Source organism: Gymnoscopelus braueri, assembly GCF_963280865.1.
Source record: "Gymnoscopelus braueri genome assembly, chromosome: 24".
Lineage (NCBI taxonomy): Eukaryota > Metazoa > Chordata > Actinopteri > Myctophiformes > Myctophidae > Gymnoscopelus > Gymnoscopelus braueri.
Genome location: NC_137626.1, coordinates 11,356,247 through 11,373,403, shown reverse-complemented (window position 1 = coordinate 11,373,403; position 17,157 = coordinate 11,356,247). Strand labels below are relative to the sequence as shown.

The following is a 17,157-nucleotide window of genomic DNA, read 5'->3' as shown; positions in this document are numbered from 1 at the left end:
CTGTAACCCATTTTTTCACCCAGTGCCAATTAAATCTCTGAGTAATCCTGGGCGCTACACTCCCTCTGCCAGCTTAGCGAGAGCCTAGAGCCGAGCTCATGCCTCCTTCAATGCATGAGAGCTAGCAAGCCGCTTCTTATCACCTGACAGGGGGGGGAGCTTCCCCGGTAGGACGTAGTGTGTGGAAGGAACACGTTATTCCAACCAGTTCCTTTCCCCTCCTTCAGGCGCCCCGGCTGACCAGGGGGAGGCAGTATAGTGACCAGGATTACTGCATGTTTTTTTGTGAGGGTACCTACCCTAGGGGACACGGGGAGAACATGCAAACTCCATACAGAAAGGCCCTTAAGCCAACCCCACCTAGGGTATGGGCGCTGACGACGCGGAGGAGAGAACTCGCGCCATCAGTGCTACTTTTGCTATTTTTGAATTTTAATCCTGAAAAGTATCAGTTTTGGACATATGTGGTTTCCACCCGACAGAGACGATATCCATTGAGCTGTTAGTTCTCACGCACACACGCATGGACACACACGCACGGACACACGCACGCATGCAGTCACACAGAATAAATGGTAAATGGATTGCATATTCATAGCGCTTTTTTTCTCCCTAATCCTTTCGAGCACTCAAATGTGCTTTATGCCAGATTCATACGTCAATGTAAGATTAAGTGCTGAAAATAGCAGATTGTTAGGTCGTACAGGTAGATCTGCTATTCTCGGCATGTGACTCCTTTGTGACCACCGAGTATAAAATCAGGCTTTACAATGTACTTCACATCTACACACACACGCATGCACGCACGCACGCACGCACACCACAAAGGCAGAAAATCATGACATTATGCGTTCATGCAGTAGCCTACACGTTCACTCACCCACAGCGGAGGCACAGCCATGCAAGGCACCAACCTGCACTCCGGGAGCAGGAGTTCAGTGTGTCGCTCAAGGACACTTTGCCGGGGGAATCGAACCGTGCAGGAACACTTCCAGGCTCCCCCGGGCGGTCGCTCTACCGTCACTGTTACCGTCACTGCTGCCGTCAATGCTGCCGTCAGTGTTAATTTAACTCTGAGACGAACGTTACTAATTGCTTTCTGGGGCCAGTGACCAGGATGTGGAAATGTGAAGCGCTACTCTTATTCTTTGATTAGTTGTAAGATGTGAGATGAGTGGGTGATTCATTATGTTATTTTTTCTTTTGAGCGGTCTGACTTAACCCATTAAAACCGGGAAAGCATCCGCATGTCATATTTTGATTTTAGCGTTGGCTATTCAAAAATGGCAGATCTACAAGCTCACAGCGCTTCACTTTGTGCCGCGCCGCGAGCTTGTAGCTCTGCTATTTATTGTTTTTAACGCACATTTTCTCTTCTGGGGGTTCCTGGCACAAAAACATTTCGGATGAGGGGGTCTGCGGCCAAATACATATCATTTAGGGGTCCTTGACTTGAAAACGTTTGAGAACCACTGATTTAGTATACTGTGGAATAGCTCTCAGGTCTTATTGAGTTAACAGTGGTTGATGACGTAGAAGTGCTGGCCATTAGCTCAGTGATTGAATGGTGTCATTATGAGGGCTAATTGAAGGGAAGCTAATGGAATATATGGCTGACTCATCTCTGCCATTGTCTCCTCCTCCTCACTATACCTCTATAGTAATGTCTGAGTCGTTCTGTCTGTCTGTCTGTCTGTGTGTGTCTCTCTCTCTCTCTCTCTCTCTCTCTCTCTCTCTCTCTCTCTCTCTCTCTCTCTCTCTCTCTCTATGTCTCTCTCTCTATGTCTCTGTCTCTATGTCTCTCTCTCTATGTCTCTCTCTCTGTCTCTCTCTCTATGTCTCTCTCTCTGTCTCTCTCTCTATGTCTCTCTCTCTCTCTCTCTCTCTCTCTCTCTCTCTCTCTCTCTCTCTCTCTGTCTCTCTGTCTATATCTCTATGTCTCTCTCTCTCTCTCTCTCTCTCTCTCTCTCTCTCTCTCTCTCTCTCTCTCTCTCTCTCTCTCTCTCTCTCTCTCTCTCTCTCTCTCTCTCTCTCTCTCTCTCTCTCTCTATGTCTCTCTCTCTCTATGTCTCTCTGTCTATGTCTCTCTCTCTGTCTCTCTGTCTCTCATGTCTCTCTGTCTCTCTCTCTATGTCTCTCTGTCTCTCTATGTCTCTCTCTCTGTCTCTCTGTCTGTCTCTCTCTCTGTCTCTCTGTCTCTCTCTCTCTATCTCTCTCTCTCTCTCTCTATGTCTCTCTCTCTCTCTCTATGTCTCTCTGTCTATGTCTCTCTCTCTGTCTCTCTGTCTCTCTCTCTATAATGTCTCTCTGTCTCTCTCTCTATGTCTCTCTGTCTCTCTCTCTATGTCTCTCTCTCTGTCTCTCTGTCTGTCTCTCTCTCTGTCTCTCTGTCTCTCTCTCTATAATGTCTGTCTCTCTGTCTCTCTCTCTATGTCTCTCTGTCTCTCTCTCTCTGTCTCTCTGTCTGTCTCTCTCTCTCTCTCTCTCTCTCTGTCTCTCTCTCTATGTCTCTCTCTCTATGTCTCTCTGTCTCTCTGTGTGCGTGTCTCTCTCTGTGTATTTCTCTCTCTCTAAATGGCTTCCTTTCTTTCTTCTCTCTTCATTTCCAATCTTCTATTATTCATTTGTTAGTGTATTTGCTCCTTTCTTCCCCTCCTCCCTCCCTTTCCTTCCTCCTCCCTTCCTTCCTTCCTTCCTTCCTTCGTCCCTTCCCTGATTTGATTAGATTTGATTAGACGTTATACAGGAAAAAACACAATCATGTTACATCATGTTCATAGGAGAGACGTCAAGGATACAAACACATACCAGTCTTGCGACTCATTTTCATTGTGGTCCTTGGTCTGAGACAAACAACATTGCAACAATATAAATACAGGTAGACAGTACAGTAATAAATATTACAATCAATAGCTACACTACCTACAGCATAAATACATTGCAAGTTTGCAACATAAGTGACCCTACTATTCTGCAACATTTTCTAAAAGCCATGCTTTGACCCTCATCTCAAAAAGGAGGATGGCTGCTGATGCTTTTTATAGTCAGGGGTAGCGAGTTCCAGTTAACTGCTCCTCCAAATCTAAATGAGAGTTTTCCCATTTCAGCGGTTGTTCATCTCTCTCCATCATGTCAGCGTATACACGCCCAGATGACAGTTAAGTGTGATGAAGAGCCTGTGTGCGCACATAGCTTCCCTTGCACGTCACGTTATAGGCTATCAGACGCGTCTGTCCGGCCGTGTCCAAACGAGCTCCCTGAGATAATGATGCTGGAAAAGGCGGTCGGAATTAGCATACTTCCAGCGGCAGCCAGCAGCAGAGCACTGACCCAGGACCAGAGTCCTTCCACTGTCCTTTGTGTTTGGAACAGAAGATCACAACATGGCTGCCCTGGCAGCGAATCAGCCAGACACAGCAGCCACAGTAAAAAACCTCTCTGAGTTTATCTAACTTTGAGAGGATATACGAATCGTCGGAAACCTTGTACGTCCAAAAGTGTTACTTTTCCAGGAAACTGAAAAACAATGACCTGAGTTCCAATGGATTCAGTGTACAGTAGTTATTAGCAGTGGTGGAGAATATACTCAAATCTTTTGCTTAAGTAAAAGTATCAATACTGCAATGTAGAAGTACTCTGTTACAAGTAAAAGTCCGGAAATTCAAAATTTACTTGAGTAAAAGCACAAAAGTTTTGGTATCAAAATGTACTTAGAGTACCAAAAGTAAACCATTTGTTTTGCAAATAGCAGATCTACAAGCTCACAATGCGACGCGTTGTGAGCTTGTAGATCGGCTATTTTCAGATAGCATGGGTATAAAATATATAGTTAAAGTGGTTAATGTATGTTTTATTTTTAAGAAAGGTGGAAAGAGATTGAGAAAGAAACAGAAAAACTAGTCAGATATCAATATGGACCATGTGAAATATATCTCTGCTGTCGGGCAGAAACCAGCTACATGTCCAAATTATTTCAGGAAAAAGAAAAAAAAAAAAAATCTACAAACCAATACTACCTCATCAAAGATGGTACGGTGACTTTATACATTGTCAGATACTTGAATGTGTCCTTATATTATCATCACTTTACCCAAATCCAGCTCAAGTGGAGTTATTTGACCATTAGGGTGCAGTCACACCGAACTTTAATTCTGCCAATGCTTTTCAATGGGAACGGAGCGGTTTGTTTGCTATTTGCGTGTTTCCGGGAAGAAAAAAAAAATGTGTACCCAAAAAAAAGTTTAAATATGTCACGATAAGCAAGCTGGCAAACCCAAATGCAGAGACTAAACACAGAGAGTCGGGTTCAATGGTCTTTATTCATAACCATGGTGGAAGTAGGGGTTGGTGGCGTGGAAGTAAGCAGGCAGGCAGGCAGACAGTGGAACGGGTGAGCTGGGTTCATGAGAGGTTTTGCAATGATCTGGTGATGAGTGTAGTGAAGACCAGGGTTCAAATGACTGGCGCCGGCGCCTGTTTAATTAAAAGACACTGTGTGTCCTCACAATTCAGTCCAGTCAACAAACAAAAAAAAAATAAAAAAAATAAATTGGAAAAAAAAATTGGGAAAGAAAAAAGTCAGTCCAGTCCCCCGCACCTCGCAACCATTTGGTTACAGCTGACTTTTGGGATGAAGAAAAAAGAAAAAGCCTCTGACATCTACACTTTATGGAGTACATTTTAACCGAAATAAAATAACAAAAAACCCCAAAAAATTAGCAAAACCACCCGAAAAAAAACTACGGACCACGTCCCCCCGCCTATTTTTAAAACCCACAGACAGACTTAACCAATTAAACATTTTTCACAATAGTGAAAATATGAGATACAAATCTTTTTAGATCATCTATTTTTGCTACTTTTGTGTGACACTATCGCACGACGTACGAAGTAGGGCGTTCATTTACGGGAAAACCTAAAAAGTTGAAATATGGAGATATGTACAGCAATGACAGGGAAGCTCACCTCTAACTATGCGCTATGCGCAAAATCATGAATGTTAATTTAACGCTGAGAGTGTAAATATCATCCAATGTTTAATTTAACACTCAGAGCTTATACTGTGAAGAAGAAAGGGTTCAATTCCATGTGGTTCTACATACAGTAGTCTGTGTGCCAAGACTATATTGTGTGTGCTTCTCTTTTTATGTGATGTGTCTTTGCGCGCGTGTGCGTGTGTGTGTGTGTGCGTGCGTGCATGCGTGTGCGTGCGTGTTCAAATTCAAATGCAAGTTCCTCTTTATAGCCATTCATAACTTTACATCAAAGATTACACAGCAGAACGAAATGAATGTCGCAATTTATGTCTCTGTTAAAAACACAGCAATTCATCAACTAAAATAGATCAACTCTACGAGTAATGCTGAAAATAAGCACTATATCTAACACAAAAACAATTGGCCAAACACATTGACTTGATGTATTACACATAATATATCCCTTTATCTCAATTTCACATGAAACCCCATAAGATACCACATAAATTGATATTGCACGTACTATATTAATGTGCATATGTATTTCCAATGTGAATATACCACGTCTCAACGTCTCTCGTGTGTGCGTGTGCGTGCGTGCGTGCATTGCTCGCCATGACCGTATTGTTGACATAGTGTCTGATGATGCAGTACAAAAATGTATGCCATGTATAAACCATTCAAGAATATTACCAGAATGTTTTAATTGTATACTTGTGATGTCTTTGCTAACATCCCGAATACACCTGGTGTTGTTTTTGTTGACACCAGTCACAAGGAGGTCCTGATTCTAGAAGTATAGGCTGCGTTTTTGATCTGTACATGGGCAAGGCTTTCCAAGATAAACATGCAAAGTACCAACCGTTGACTTAGAATCATAACAAACCTTGCGTACAGATAGACTCTGTATACTCATATTTGGAAGCCTGGGCCATGTATATAAACTGACCACGAGTGTCCTGGAAATCACTGGCATGACAAAGAACAAAACCAAACAACTAAATATTGCTCTGTTTCAGCTCTCGTAGGCAGCTTGGCTGTGTGGAGGAGAAGGTGCTATATTACAGTATGTACTCTTGGGTGTCCATGAACTGTCTCTGTATTTGTTTACCTGTAAAGTAATATTAATTTGTGGATTCAAATAAATAATTTGTGTGTGTGTGTGTGTGTGTGTGTGTGTGTGTGTGTGTGTGTGTGTGTGTGTGTGTGTGTGTGTGTGTGTGTGTGTGTGTGTGTGTGTGTGTGTGTGTGTGTGTGTGTGTGTGTGTGTGTGTGTGTGTGTGTGTGTGTGTGTGTGTGTGTGCGCGCGCCAGCGGTACCAGCAACTCCGGTCAACGTGTCGGTGACCCAGCTCAGAGCCCACTCTGCCATGGTGACATGGAACGTTCCGCAAGGGGACACGGTCATCGGATACGCCATCTCCCAGGAGGTAACTGTATTGTATCGTATGCTGTACTGTACCCAAAAGGTCCATATGACTGGGTTCCAAATCCTTCTCAAATGCTTTGGAAAAACATTCAAAAACACTATTCCAGAATCTGTTCAATTTTTTACATGACCAAAACGAAGGTGCCAGTGATCCATGTGCCACCTAGTGTGTATATTTGTGAATGCAGATGTATGTATGTATGCAAATAGGGTTATGCAAATGAGTGTGTATGCTTAGAGTGCATAAATATTCATAGAGAAAGGGAACAGAGTTGATGCTCAAGCATCCATTTATATTGTGCATTATTTATTTATTTATTTTTATTTGTCGAGCATCAACCAACAATTCTTATGCAAATCGTCTGGAATTACATCTTTTTATTTCACCTTAGCCCTTTGGCCGACCCCCTTGTTGCGCTGTGATTCAGAGCCAGACAGATTGTTTCATATCGCAGGAGGATGAATTATAAATGGAAAGAAGAAAGTCAAAACAAGCTAAATTATACATTGGGCTGCTCACAAAGAAGATAAGGAATGCCGTCGGCATTGTACTGTACGTTTCTGCAAGGCGAAGATATGTTGAATGTTGATGTTTCTGAACACCCACAAGAAATGTGTTGATGCAGACCATGACAAATAAATCCTAGATTTCTATATCAAGTCAGTAAATAAGTGAGTTACCTAGGGCAGTGGTTCCCAAACTGTCTAGCTCAAGACCTTAAAGAGAAATAAGACATTTGCCCGGGACCAAAACTAGTGAAAATAGCAGATATACAAGCTCACAATGCATCGCTTTGTGCCGTGTTGCCAGCCTTTCCATCTGCTATTTACACTACGTTTTAATGTATTATTATTTTTGAAAATTATTAGATTCTTTATTTATGAAATGAGTTAGATTTTTTTTGGAATTGTTTTAATTGATTGAGTTTTGTTTAAACGTTTTCAAATCTTTTGAAATAATAATAATAATTATAATAATAATTTATATATGTTTTTTAAATGTAGGAAATAAAAAAGGGGATATTTACTCGCGAATGTGTCCGCGACCCACAAATAGGTCCCGCCCCCCAGTTTGTGAACCACTGGCCTAGGGGACCAGCAGTTGAGAAATGCAGTGCCATGTGGCCTATAGTTCAGCTTGATGTACAAGTACACCCCCTGGACACGACGCTACGAGCATTATTTCACAGGAATTAGATTTCTTGCGCCCAATCCAAGCCTTGATGCCCAGTGCCAACTGCCAATCAGGGAGGCATTTCTATTGCCTTTGGTCTACATCAAAGCAAAAACCAATCTCACGGCGGATTTCTTTTGCCAGGCCACGTCCCAATCTGTGATTTGTGAAACAGTGTGAAAGGAGCTCCACACACTAGTGCTGTGCTTCCTAAACAGTTAGCACAATATGAGCAATGATGGTGTTTAGGTATTATCATTCTAAACCTATGGCTTTTTAACCTTTGCTTGAAATATCCGAGACCACCTTTACATTTTATTTTATCCTTGTAATGGAAGATGCCAACCCGTTCTCACTCCCAAGGCGTCACATTTTGCCGCTCTGTCAGTAGCCCTGAAAGTCAAGTTTTGACATGACGAGACGCCCTGAAAGTCATGTTTTGACATGACGAGACGCCCTGAAAGTCAAGTTTTGACATGACGGGACTCCATGTTGACAAAACTAATCAAGTTTTTAAACCCTAACCTCACAAAAATATGCCTAACCCTAACCCTAATCCTAACCCTAACCTCACAAAAACTATGCAGAGAGAGAGAGAAAAAAAAGGTCATACCCATAGATTTCGATCACGGCAGGTTGGGGTTTCTAGTCAAGCGTTGCTACCAGGTAAACCATCGAGGCAGCTGTCCAATCCCTCAATTTGAGTAGTATGTGAAAATGACAGAGCGGCAATAAGAGAATGTGTAAGATGGTTCAACATGTATTCTATTGCTAGTTTGACCCGTTCCAATACTCTTTACTGTTATAACAAGTGACAGAAATCAGTCGTGGCGACTGAGAACTTTTAATCCCTGAGTCCAATTTTGGAAATAGATACAGTATATACCTGATTCCCTATTGGTATGCAACTTGTGTGCCATGAGTCATCAGCGCTTCCATTACTTTGCTCTAAGCTGGCACTCTCTCTGCGTTGGCACTCGCTTGGCTGGCTCCTTGCTTGGGCCTTGCTTCGGCTTGGCTTGGGCCTTGCTTGGGCCCTGCTTGGGCCTGGCTTCGGCCTTGCTTCGGCCTGGCTTGCATGGGCCTTGCATGGGCCTGGCTTGGGCCTTGCTTCGGCTTGGCTTGGGCCTTGCTTCGGCCTTGCTTGGGCCCGCTGCTGATGAAGCGCCTGCCTCGAAACGTTGAGATTCCACGTATCCGTGGCTTGCAGAAGCGTACAATGTCAATGGCCCTGAAATGAATGAAACCTGTTTGCGCATTCGGGGAACCCGTTTGCTGCTTAAAAAGGCTCTTAAGGCTCTTAAGAAGGCTCTTAAGAAGTAAGAGATGCTAAGAACTTCTTAACTCGCTTTGCGAAACCTGGTCCAATGCCTCTTGTTCAGCAATTTGATCGCGAGGGGCCTTTCAGACGCCAGAGCAGCAATCTATACCAGCATGCTTGGTCAGCCCTGATAATTTTTCCTCCCACAAGTTGGCAATAGAGGGGTGGCGGGGAGGGAGGGAGACGGATATTAGTTCGACCAATGAACCGGGCTTGTCTCCATTAGCGGGAATGATTTGGCCCGAGCCTGGCCCTGACAGGACAGCATTTAATGCAAGGGGCGCCGTCCGCCGTCCCCCACATGATGCCAGCTGACATTTGTTTCTAATTCAACTCTCCTCTACAGTATCTCTGCCTGACAGCCTCGTAGCTAATCAGCAAATGTAACGCGGTCGGTCGTCAAGTACACGATGGAAAGAATTACCTCCAGAAACGTGGTGTAGTTGGGCCGATTCTCAGAGCGTGGCTCTTTCCCTTCCTCCCCACGTGTCAAAGTGTCATTGAATAAGACGCTTAATGCCTCCCTCCTCAAGACACTGTGGATGCAGATGTCTGCAGTGGTGGACGGACAGTAACTAAGTACATTTACTTTACCTAAAACATATCGTACAATGCAAATAACAAGGAATAAAACCAGATTTCATTCTGCTACTGTGTTATTCTGTATGTATTTATTTGTTGTTTTTTGCACACGTTCGCCTCTTGTCTGGATGTGTCGGCGTGCATTCATCCGTTTGTCTGCGTGCGTGCGTGCGTGCGTGCGTGCGTGCGTGCGTGCGTGCGTGCGTGCGTGCGTGCGTGCGTGCGTGCGTGCGTGCGTGCGTGCGTGCGTGCGTGCGTGCGTGCGTGCGTGTGTGTGTGTGTGTGCGTGCGTGCGTGCGGGCGGCTTTACTAAAAATATTTGCACCCATGGCACTGCGAGGTGCTTTGTTTAAACCCACAAACCTCTAAAAGCCATTACAGAGAAAGATCCACCAGAGGCCATGGTTCGTTCTCTCTATCTGTGTGTGTGGGTGTGAGTGTGTGTGTGCGTGTGCGTGCATTCTGTATGTACCCTTATGTATTCACGTATGTGTGTGTGTGCTCACCTGTGTTCCTCTAAGCCTGTTTGTGAATGCATGACTCATGCGATGACGTGTGTGTGTGTGTGTGTGTGTGTGTGTGTGTGTGTGTGTGTGTGTGTGTGTGTGTGTGTGTGTGTGTGTGTGTGTGTGTGTGTGTGTGTGTGTGTGTGTGTGTGTGTGTGTGTGTGTGTGTGTGTGTGTGTGTGTGTGTGTGTGTGTGTGTGTGTGTGTGTGTGTGTGCGCGCGCGTGTGCATATAGAGGCAGGACGGTCTCATGCAGCGGTCGATCCGTGAGGTGAACACAACCAGCCGCTGGTGTGTATTGTGGGACCTCGACGAGGACACACACTACAGTGTCCAGGTAACACACACACACACAGATAGAGAGAGAGTAAGTCTCCATTAAAATTAAATATAAAAAACAATCATTCACCCCATTATGGTTGCATCGGGCCAACTGGCTGTCGACTCCTTAAATAATAACGTCTCGAGACGAGCACCTGTAATTTGGGCTTTAATGATGCGGACAAGCTGTAGAGTATAGCCTGTTGTCTCGCTGTTTATGCTTTGTCGTGTGCCCCCCCCCCATTACCCCCAATATGCCCCCCCCCCCTCCCCTCGATCAATGCTGGACGCCAGCCAAAAAGCTCACAGTCAGAGCGTATACAGACCATTAGCTTTGCTAAAAATACACGGCACAGCAGTGTTCAGTTCCTCTCTTCTTTAGCGATTACGTCGATTTATTTCATGGATCATCCATCTGCTATTTTCAGGGCTGAGATTATGGCCGTGGACCCCCATCTGAACATGTTTTGTGCCAGGGACTGTGCAAGTACTAAAATATTAGAAAATAGACGATCTACAAGGTCACAACGCGTCGCATCGCGACGCGTTGTGAGCTTGTAGAACGGCTATTTTCATATAGCCTATGTATAAAATAGGGCTAAAGTGGTTAATGTATGTTTTATCTGCAAAGTAACTAAAGTTTTCAAATAATTGTAGTGGAGTAAAAGTACAATATTTGGCTCTGAGATGTAGTGGAGTAGAAGTAAAAGTATGGACAATTGGAAATACTCCAGTAAAGTAAAAGTACCTCAAACGTACTTGAGTACATGTACTTAGTTACTTTACACCACTGCAAGCAGTATCAAACATTGCTCAATGTGTACCATTCTCAGGGGCGTGCTGGGACCAAAATTCAGCTCTGGGATTTTCCGAACCGGCCCACCGTTTTGTCAACGGGGGGGGGGGGGTTTAACCCAGCAACCCAGCAACCCTATGTAAATTATGCCACTGCTGAAAAACGTCCCAGCCCAACAGTAACGTAACCAATAATTGGGCCGCGCGACCCGGAAATTACTGTAATAATCCTAAAACGGGAGCAAAAAAAAATGTTGTGCCGCGCTACAAGCTTGTAGATCTGCTATTTTTGAAAAATCTTGAAAATGTGTGCAAATCTTTGAATATATATTGTTTTAAAGCGAACATTTTAACATTTTAACTTTGCTTCTGGGGGGTCCCTGGAACAAAATATTTTGAGATGGGGGTCCGCGGCCAAATACATATAGCTTAGGGGGTCCTTGACATGAAAAAGATTGAGCACCACTGATATAGAAACATAAGTTTTTCAGAAAACCGTTGCGATTTAGGAGACATGTAGAATCGGCTTCAGGTCTTAATGGGTTAAGACCTGAGGCCGATTCTAATAAATGCCTTCCAAAATTTGTAGTTCTCAAACTTTTTTGTGCCAAGGACCCCCACAATGATATAAATTCGCGGACCCCCCATCTGAAAATGTTTTGTGCAAGGGACCCCCCCCCCCCCCTAGAAGAGAAGATTTGTGTCAACCTATTTAGACCTGAGGCCGATTCTAAAAACACCTTCTAAATCCTGACCTAAGTTTTCTGAAAACTTCAAATATTTATTCAAAAATGTCAACAAATGTATGTTGCTATATACTGTACATAGCAACAGGAACCCCAAAAAGGGGTTCCCGTCTTGAAAGGTATAGTTACAAATAGGGGTTCCCGCACAAAATGGGTTAAAAACAAATCAAAATAATTCTAATTTTCAAAAAGATTAAAAAAATAGCAGATGTACAAGCTCGTATGCTTGTACATCTGCTCCTTGCAGCTTGTGTAAGACCAGGTTGAGACGGCGTTTCAGACTGAAACTTCAGAATAAAATGACCGAAAAAAGCCATTTCACCACCACTTTAAGTGGTTTAATGTGCTTCATAAATAAACCGACTTGACGTCTGTCTGTCTGTCTGTCTGTCTGTCTGTCTGTCTGTCTGTCTGTCTGTCTGTCTGCCTGTCTGCCTGTCTGTGTGTAGGTCCAGTCTGTGGGTCTCCAGGGAGACAGCCAGCCCAGTATCACCATCCAATTCAGAACCCTGGAGAGAACGGACCAATACCCTGCCGGTGTTTTGGACAACGGTAAACACACACGCACACGCACACGCACACACACACACACACACACACACACACACACACACACGGCGTCTAGAGCGGACTTGAGTTACGAGCGGCTCCGCCGAGCGAGCCACCAGGCGAGCGAGTCGCCGTGCCGAGCGTTGTGAAGTCCGCTTCAGCCGACTCAGCGCCGTTCGAGTTATGTCCCGATACGGACAGAATCCTTATATCCCCCCCTAGTCAACATATGCCGTCGAGGGTACCTCCTTAAAGTCTAGTTTTCATCGATGCTGATATTTTATTGCAAAACGGTCACCTGCGTATACAGTATATGCAAAAAAGAGTCAAATGAAAAGTCTGAGTGCATTTGAAGCTTGGCTTAACCCATTGAGACCTGAAGCCGATTCTACATGTCTCCTAAATCCCAACAGTTTTCTGAAAAACGTATGTTTCTATATCAGTGGTGCTCAATATTTTTCATGTCAAGGACCCCCAAAATGATATGTGTTTGGCCGTGGACCCCCATCAAAATATTTTGTTCCAGGGACCCCCAGAAGCAAAGATTTTAGTTAAAAATGTTCGCTTTGAAAATATATATATTCAAAGATTTGCACACATTTTCACGAATTTTCAAAAATAGCAGATCTACAAGCTCGTAGCGCGGCACTCGGTGCCGCGCTATGAGCTTGTAGATCTGCTATTTTTGAATAGCCCAAAGTGTAAAATAATGCTTTTTAGCTCAAATCAAAAAATGACACAGTTCCAGGTCTTAATGGGTTAATTTCAAACCCTGATCACAGTGGCAACTAGGAGACTTCACGCATCATCACTTCTAATCATCCATCTTCTCTTCTCTTCTCTTCTCTTCTCTTCTCTTCTCTTCTCTTCTCTTCTCTTCTCTTCTCTTCTCTTCTCTTCTCTTCTCTTCTCCTCTGTAAAATGGTTATTGCAAAAGCTACAGGCTAGTCATGCACTTTAACTTGAGCTTTTATGGTTTCATATTTGTTAGGGATGTGATGTCGTTTTTTCAATGGCTTTGTATTTTGTAAATTCATGTGACGTATTGGCGCTCTGTAATTTATTGGACTATTTATTTTTAGTTATGTCGCTGGACCACATTGCAAACAAGTGTTCCATTACGCTTTAATGTGTTATCCTGGGTTTAAGTTATATTGTGATTTTACTTGTATATCCTTTACCCAAATCAAATCAAATCAAACTCCTCTCCTCTCTTCTCCTCTCCTCTCCTCTCCTCTCCTCTCCTCTCCTGAACCTAACGGTCCAGAGAGGAGGTGTGTTTACAAACTCAGTCAGCAGTAGAGACCTCACCTCTCAGCTCCACAAACACACACACACACACACACACACACACACACACACACACACACACACACACACGTGTGTGCACACACACACACACACACACACACACACACACACACACACACACACACACACACACACACACACACACACACACACACACACACACACACACACACACACACACACACACACACACACATCGGCCCATTCTAAACTATCAGTTATGATTTACTCTCATTCCAACTGTGAATGACTACATTCTCTACTGTTTGTGTGCAGTGGTGGAAAGTAACTAAGTGCATGTACTCAAGTACTGTACTTAAGTACAATTTACTTTACTGGAGTATTTCCAGTTTTCAATACTTTTACTTCTACTCCATCACATCTCAGAGGCAAATGTTGTGCCAGTACAATTTTGAAAACCTTAGTTATTAGAACTTGTGAAACAGGGCCGGATCTAGGTATGGGCAAGGGGGGGCAATGCCCCCCCAAATGCCCTGACTGCCCCCCCAAAAAAATCTTTGAAATAAGTTTTTTTTTTTTTTTTTTTTTTAAAGTTACATTTATGTCATGATATGAAATGTGAGCTTACCATAATCAAAATAATCCTTAATCATATTCCATCATGTATCATTGCACAATTCAAATAATCCTCTGCCCTGATTTTCCATGGGCAGTGTTGCCAGATATTGCGAGAGAAAGGAGCCTAGGAAAACAAGCCCAAAAGAACAATAGGAAGCAGTAATACACAAAAAAAAAATCGCCGCCGCGCGAGGAAGCCGCCCCCCCAGCATTTATTAATGCCCCCCCAGTTAAATATTTCTGTATCCGGCCCTGTTGTGAAACATACATTAACCACTTCAGACCTACATATACTTTGGCTATTTTCAAAGGATTTTCTTTTTTTGGAAACTTGTGAAATGGGACATTATGCATAATTAGTACTTTTACTTTCAGTAATTAAGATTATTTTTGATGCTGGTATACGTTTATTTGTAACAGAGTATTTCTACATTGTGGTACTGCATATTGCTACTTTTACTCGAGTACAAAATGTGAGTACCAGGGGCGTAGCCACGGGTGGGCATAGGTAGGCCTGGGCCCACCCACCTGGCTGTTGTGCCCACCCAAAAAAAAAATAATAATAATAAAACATTATTATTTTTTTTTTTAATATATTATTCACCCTAATATATTCACCCAATCCGCACAAAACCGCCCCAAAAACTCCCAAATCCGCACAAAACCGCCCAAAAAATCGCGCGCTTCGCGCATGGCACTCACCCACAAATGCCCAGGCCCAGCTGCTGCCAGCTTTCTGGCTACGCCCCTGGTGAGTACTTTCCTCCACCACTGTGCTTTGTGTTGCAGATGAGCCGGCTATGGAAGGTCTGGGCATGACTCCTCACCTCCAGACTGGAGAGCTGCTCATCATCACCACAGTGTTGCTACTCTGGGCGGGTGAGTTTAGACTCAGCGAGTCAAATGAAGCAGTGGCGTAGCTTACATAGGGTTAGGCTAGGTTATGAGCAGTGTTGATTTTGTCAGCAAATTTTGATTTAGTTTTAGTCATAGTCTTTCGAATAAAGTCCCATTTAGTTTCAGTCATATTTTAGTCATCTGAAATGATTCAGTCTAGTTTTAGTCGACGAAATATCATGATATTAGAGTCGACTAAATCTACAGTTGATTTAGTCGACTAAAATGTATTTTTGGCGGTGCCTTGACGGCGTCGTAATGGCTGATTTTACACTTGGTTGCGTGCTGAAAATAGCCGATCTACAAGCTCACAACGCGTCGCAGCGCGACGCGTTGTGAGCTTGTAGATCGGCTATTTTCAATATATTGTCAATATATTTAGTCTTAGTTTTAGTCATCTTAGTTTATTTAGTTTTCGTCAGTGAAAAAAGGTAGTCGACGAACATTTTCATCATTCATCACTAAAGCGTTGCTACTCTGGGCAGGTGAGTTTAGACCAGGGGTGATGCAACTTTGATGATGTAGAGGGCCACTATATTTCCACACTCACTCCAGAGGGCCACATTGCATATCGATGGCCAAAATGCAAAACCTCCTATGTGCAAATTTCATGATTTTCGGATTTCACTGTGGATGAGTACTATAGGCTATGCTGCACATGCTCAGTCTGTCTGCAAGATAGTCCCCCCCCCCCCTCATTTTGTCAGAAAAAGTCATTTGACTAAAACCTCCTATCTTGTTCAATGCCAATTAGTGCTAAAATGTTGAAGCGCAAAACCTCTTATCTGCACCAGAACTAGTTGAGCAGCAGACAGAGCTGAAACTTGGGAATTCTATGTTATGTAGACCGTCTAAATGTCTTTCAGTTTGTAGTCATCTATTATTTTCAAAATAAAAAAGTGTCTTCCCCCTTACTAGTTAAGTATTTGTTAGTAACTCTGTTAAGTTAATTGCATTGCCTTGTTGATTGCTAATGATTAGTGTCAGGTGGTGACACTTTTATCACACCAAGAGTGTGAGTTGATAAAAAAATGTAATGGTAATACTTGATACAGTACTGTAGAATGTCTTGATCTCAAAATGAGCATAAAAAAGCATTATTTAACAAAAATAATGTTTGTTTGTAAGCCTAACTATTTCTAGGTAAAAACCTCCTATGTGAATCTATGTAGATAGGAGGTAATTTGTAGGTATAGATAGGAGGTTTTGGCATTGAACATTTTGAACTTTTTTATTAAATGCAGATCAAAATCACACGTGAACACCGTGGCAGCCAACAACCCTGTGAGAATATTGTGTTGTGTCGGTTGGGGGTATGAGGGTATGGGTGTGGGATGGGGTTTGAACATTTTGAACTTTTTTATTAAATGCAGATCAAAATCACACGTGAACACCGTGGCAGCCAACAACCCTGTGAGAATATTGTGTTGTGCCGGTTGGGGGTATGAGGGTATGGGTGTGGGATGGGGTTTGGAGTTATGGGGTGTGGGAGGTGTGGGGTGGCGGTTGGGGGGTTATGGGGTGGGGGTGCATGAGGGCTTGGGTGGGTGGAATTTGGGGGTTGTGGTGTGCTGGTTGGGGGTATGGGGACCGGGGGTTCTGGGAGTGGGGGTAATGGGTTGGGTGGGATTTGGGGGTATGAGGGTATGGGGTGGGATGGGGTTTTGAGTTATGGGGGTTGTGAGGTGTGGGCTGGCAGTTGGGGGGTATGGGGTTTGTGGGAGTGGGGGAGTATTGCAGGTGGTGGAGTTGGGGGGTAGAGGGTATGGGGGGGATTATGTTGAGGGGGGCATAGGCCAGTTAGGCCGGATCATACAGGATAGGGTCTTTGTGATGCGAAAGTGTGGTCTAGCCAACACCAACTCAGGACTCCTGAAGTGGGATCTGGTTTTGAGTTAGGGAAGTGGAGAGGTGTGGGCTGGCAGTTGGGGGGGGGGGTTGTGGGAGTGGGGGAGTATTGCAGTAGGTGGAG

At 43.7% G+C, this 17,157-nt stretch overlaps 1 protein-coding gene across 1 annotated transcript in view; it reads left to right on the top strand.

The window, feature by feature from the left end:
* Positions 1–899: 899 nt before the first annotated feature.
* Positions 900–17,157, top strand: part of LOC308080296 (fibronectin type III domain-containing protein 5b-like) — a gene marked incomplete at its 5' end in the record, with an annotated part of 30,716 nt that continues 14,458 nt past the window's right edge. The window contains 5 exons of the mRNA XM_080422092.1: positions 900–1,055; positions 6,283–6,405; positions 10,223–10,324; positions 12,299–12,401; positions 15,078–15,167. Of these exons, the coding sequence (XP_080278218.1) occupies positions 900–1,055; positions 6,283–6,405; positions 10,223–10,324; positions 12,299–12,401; positions 15,078–15,167 (574 nt within the window). The remainder of the gene's footprint in view (positions 1,056–6,282; positions 6,406–10,222; positions 10,325–12,298; positions 12,402–15,077; positions 15,168–17,157) is intronic.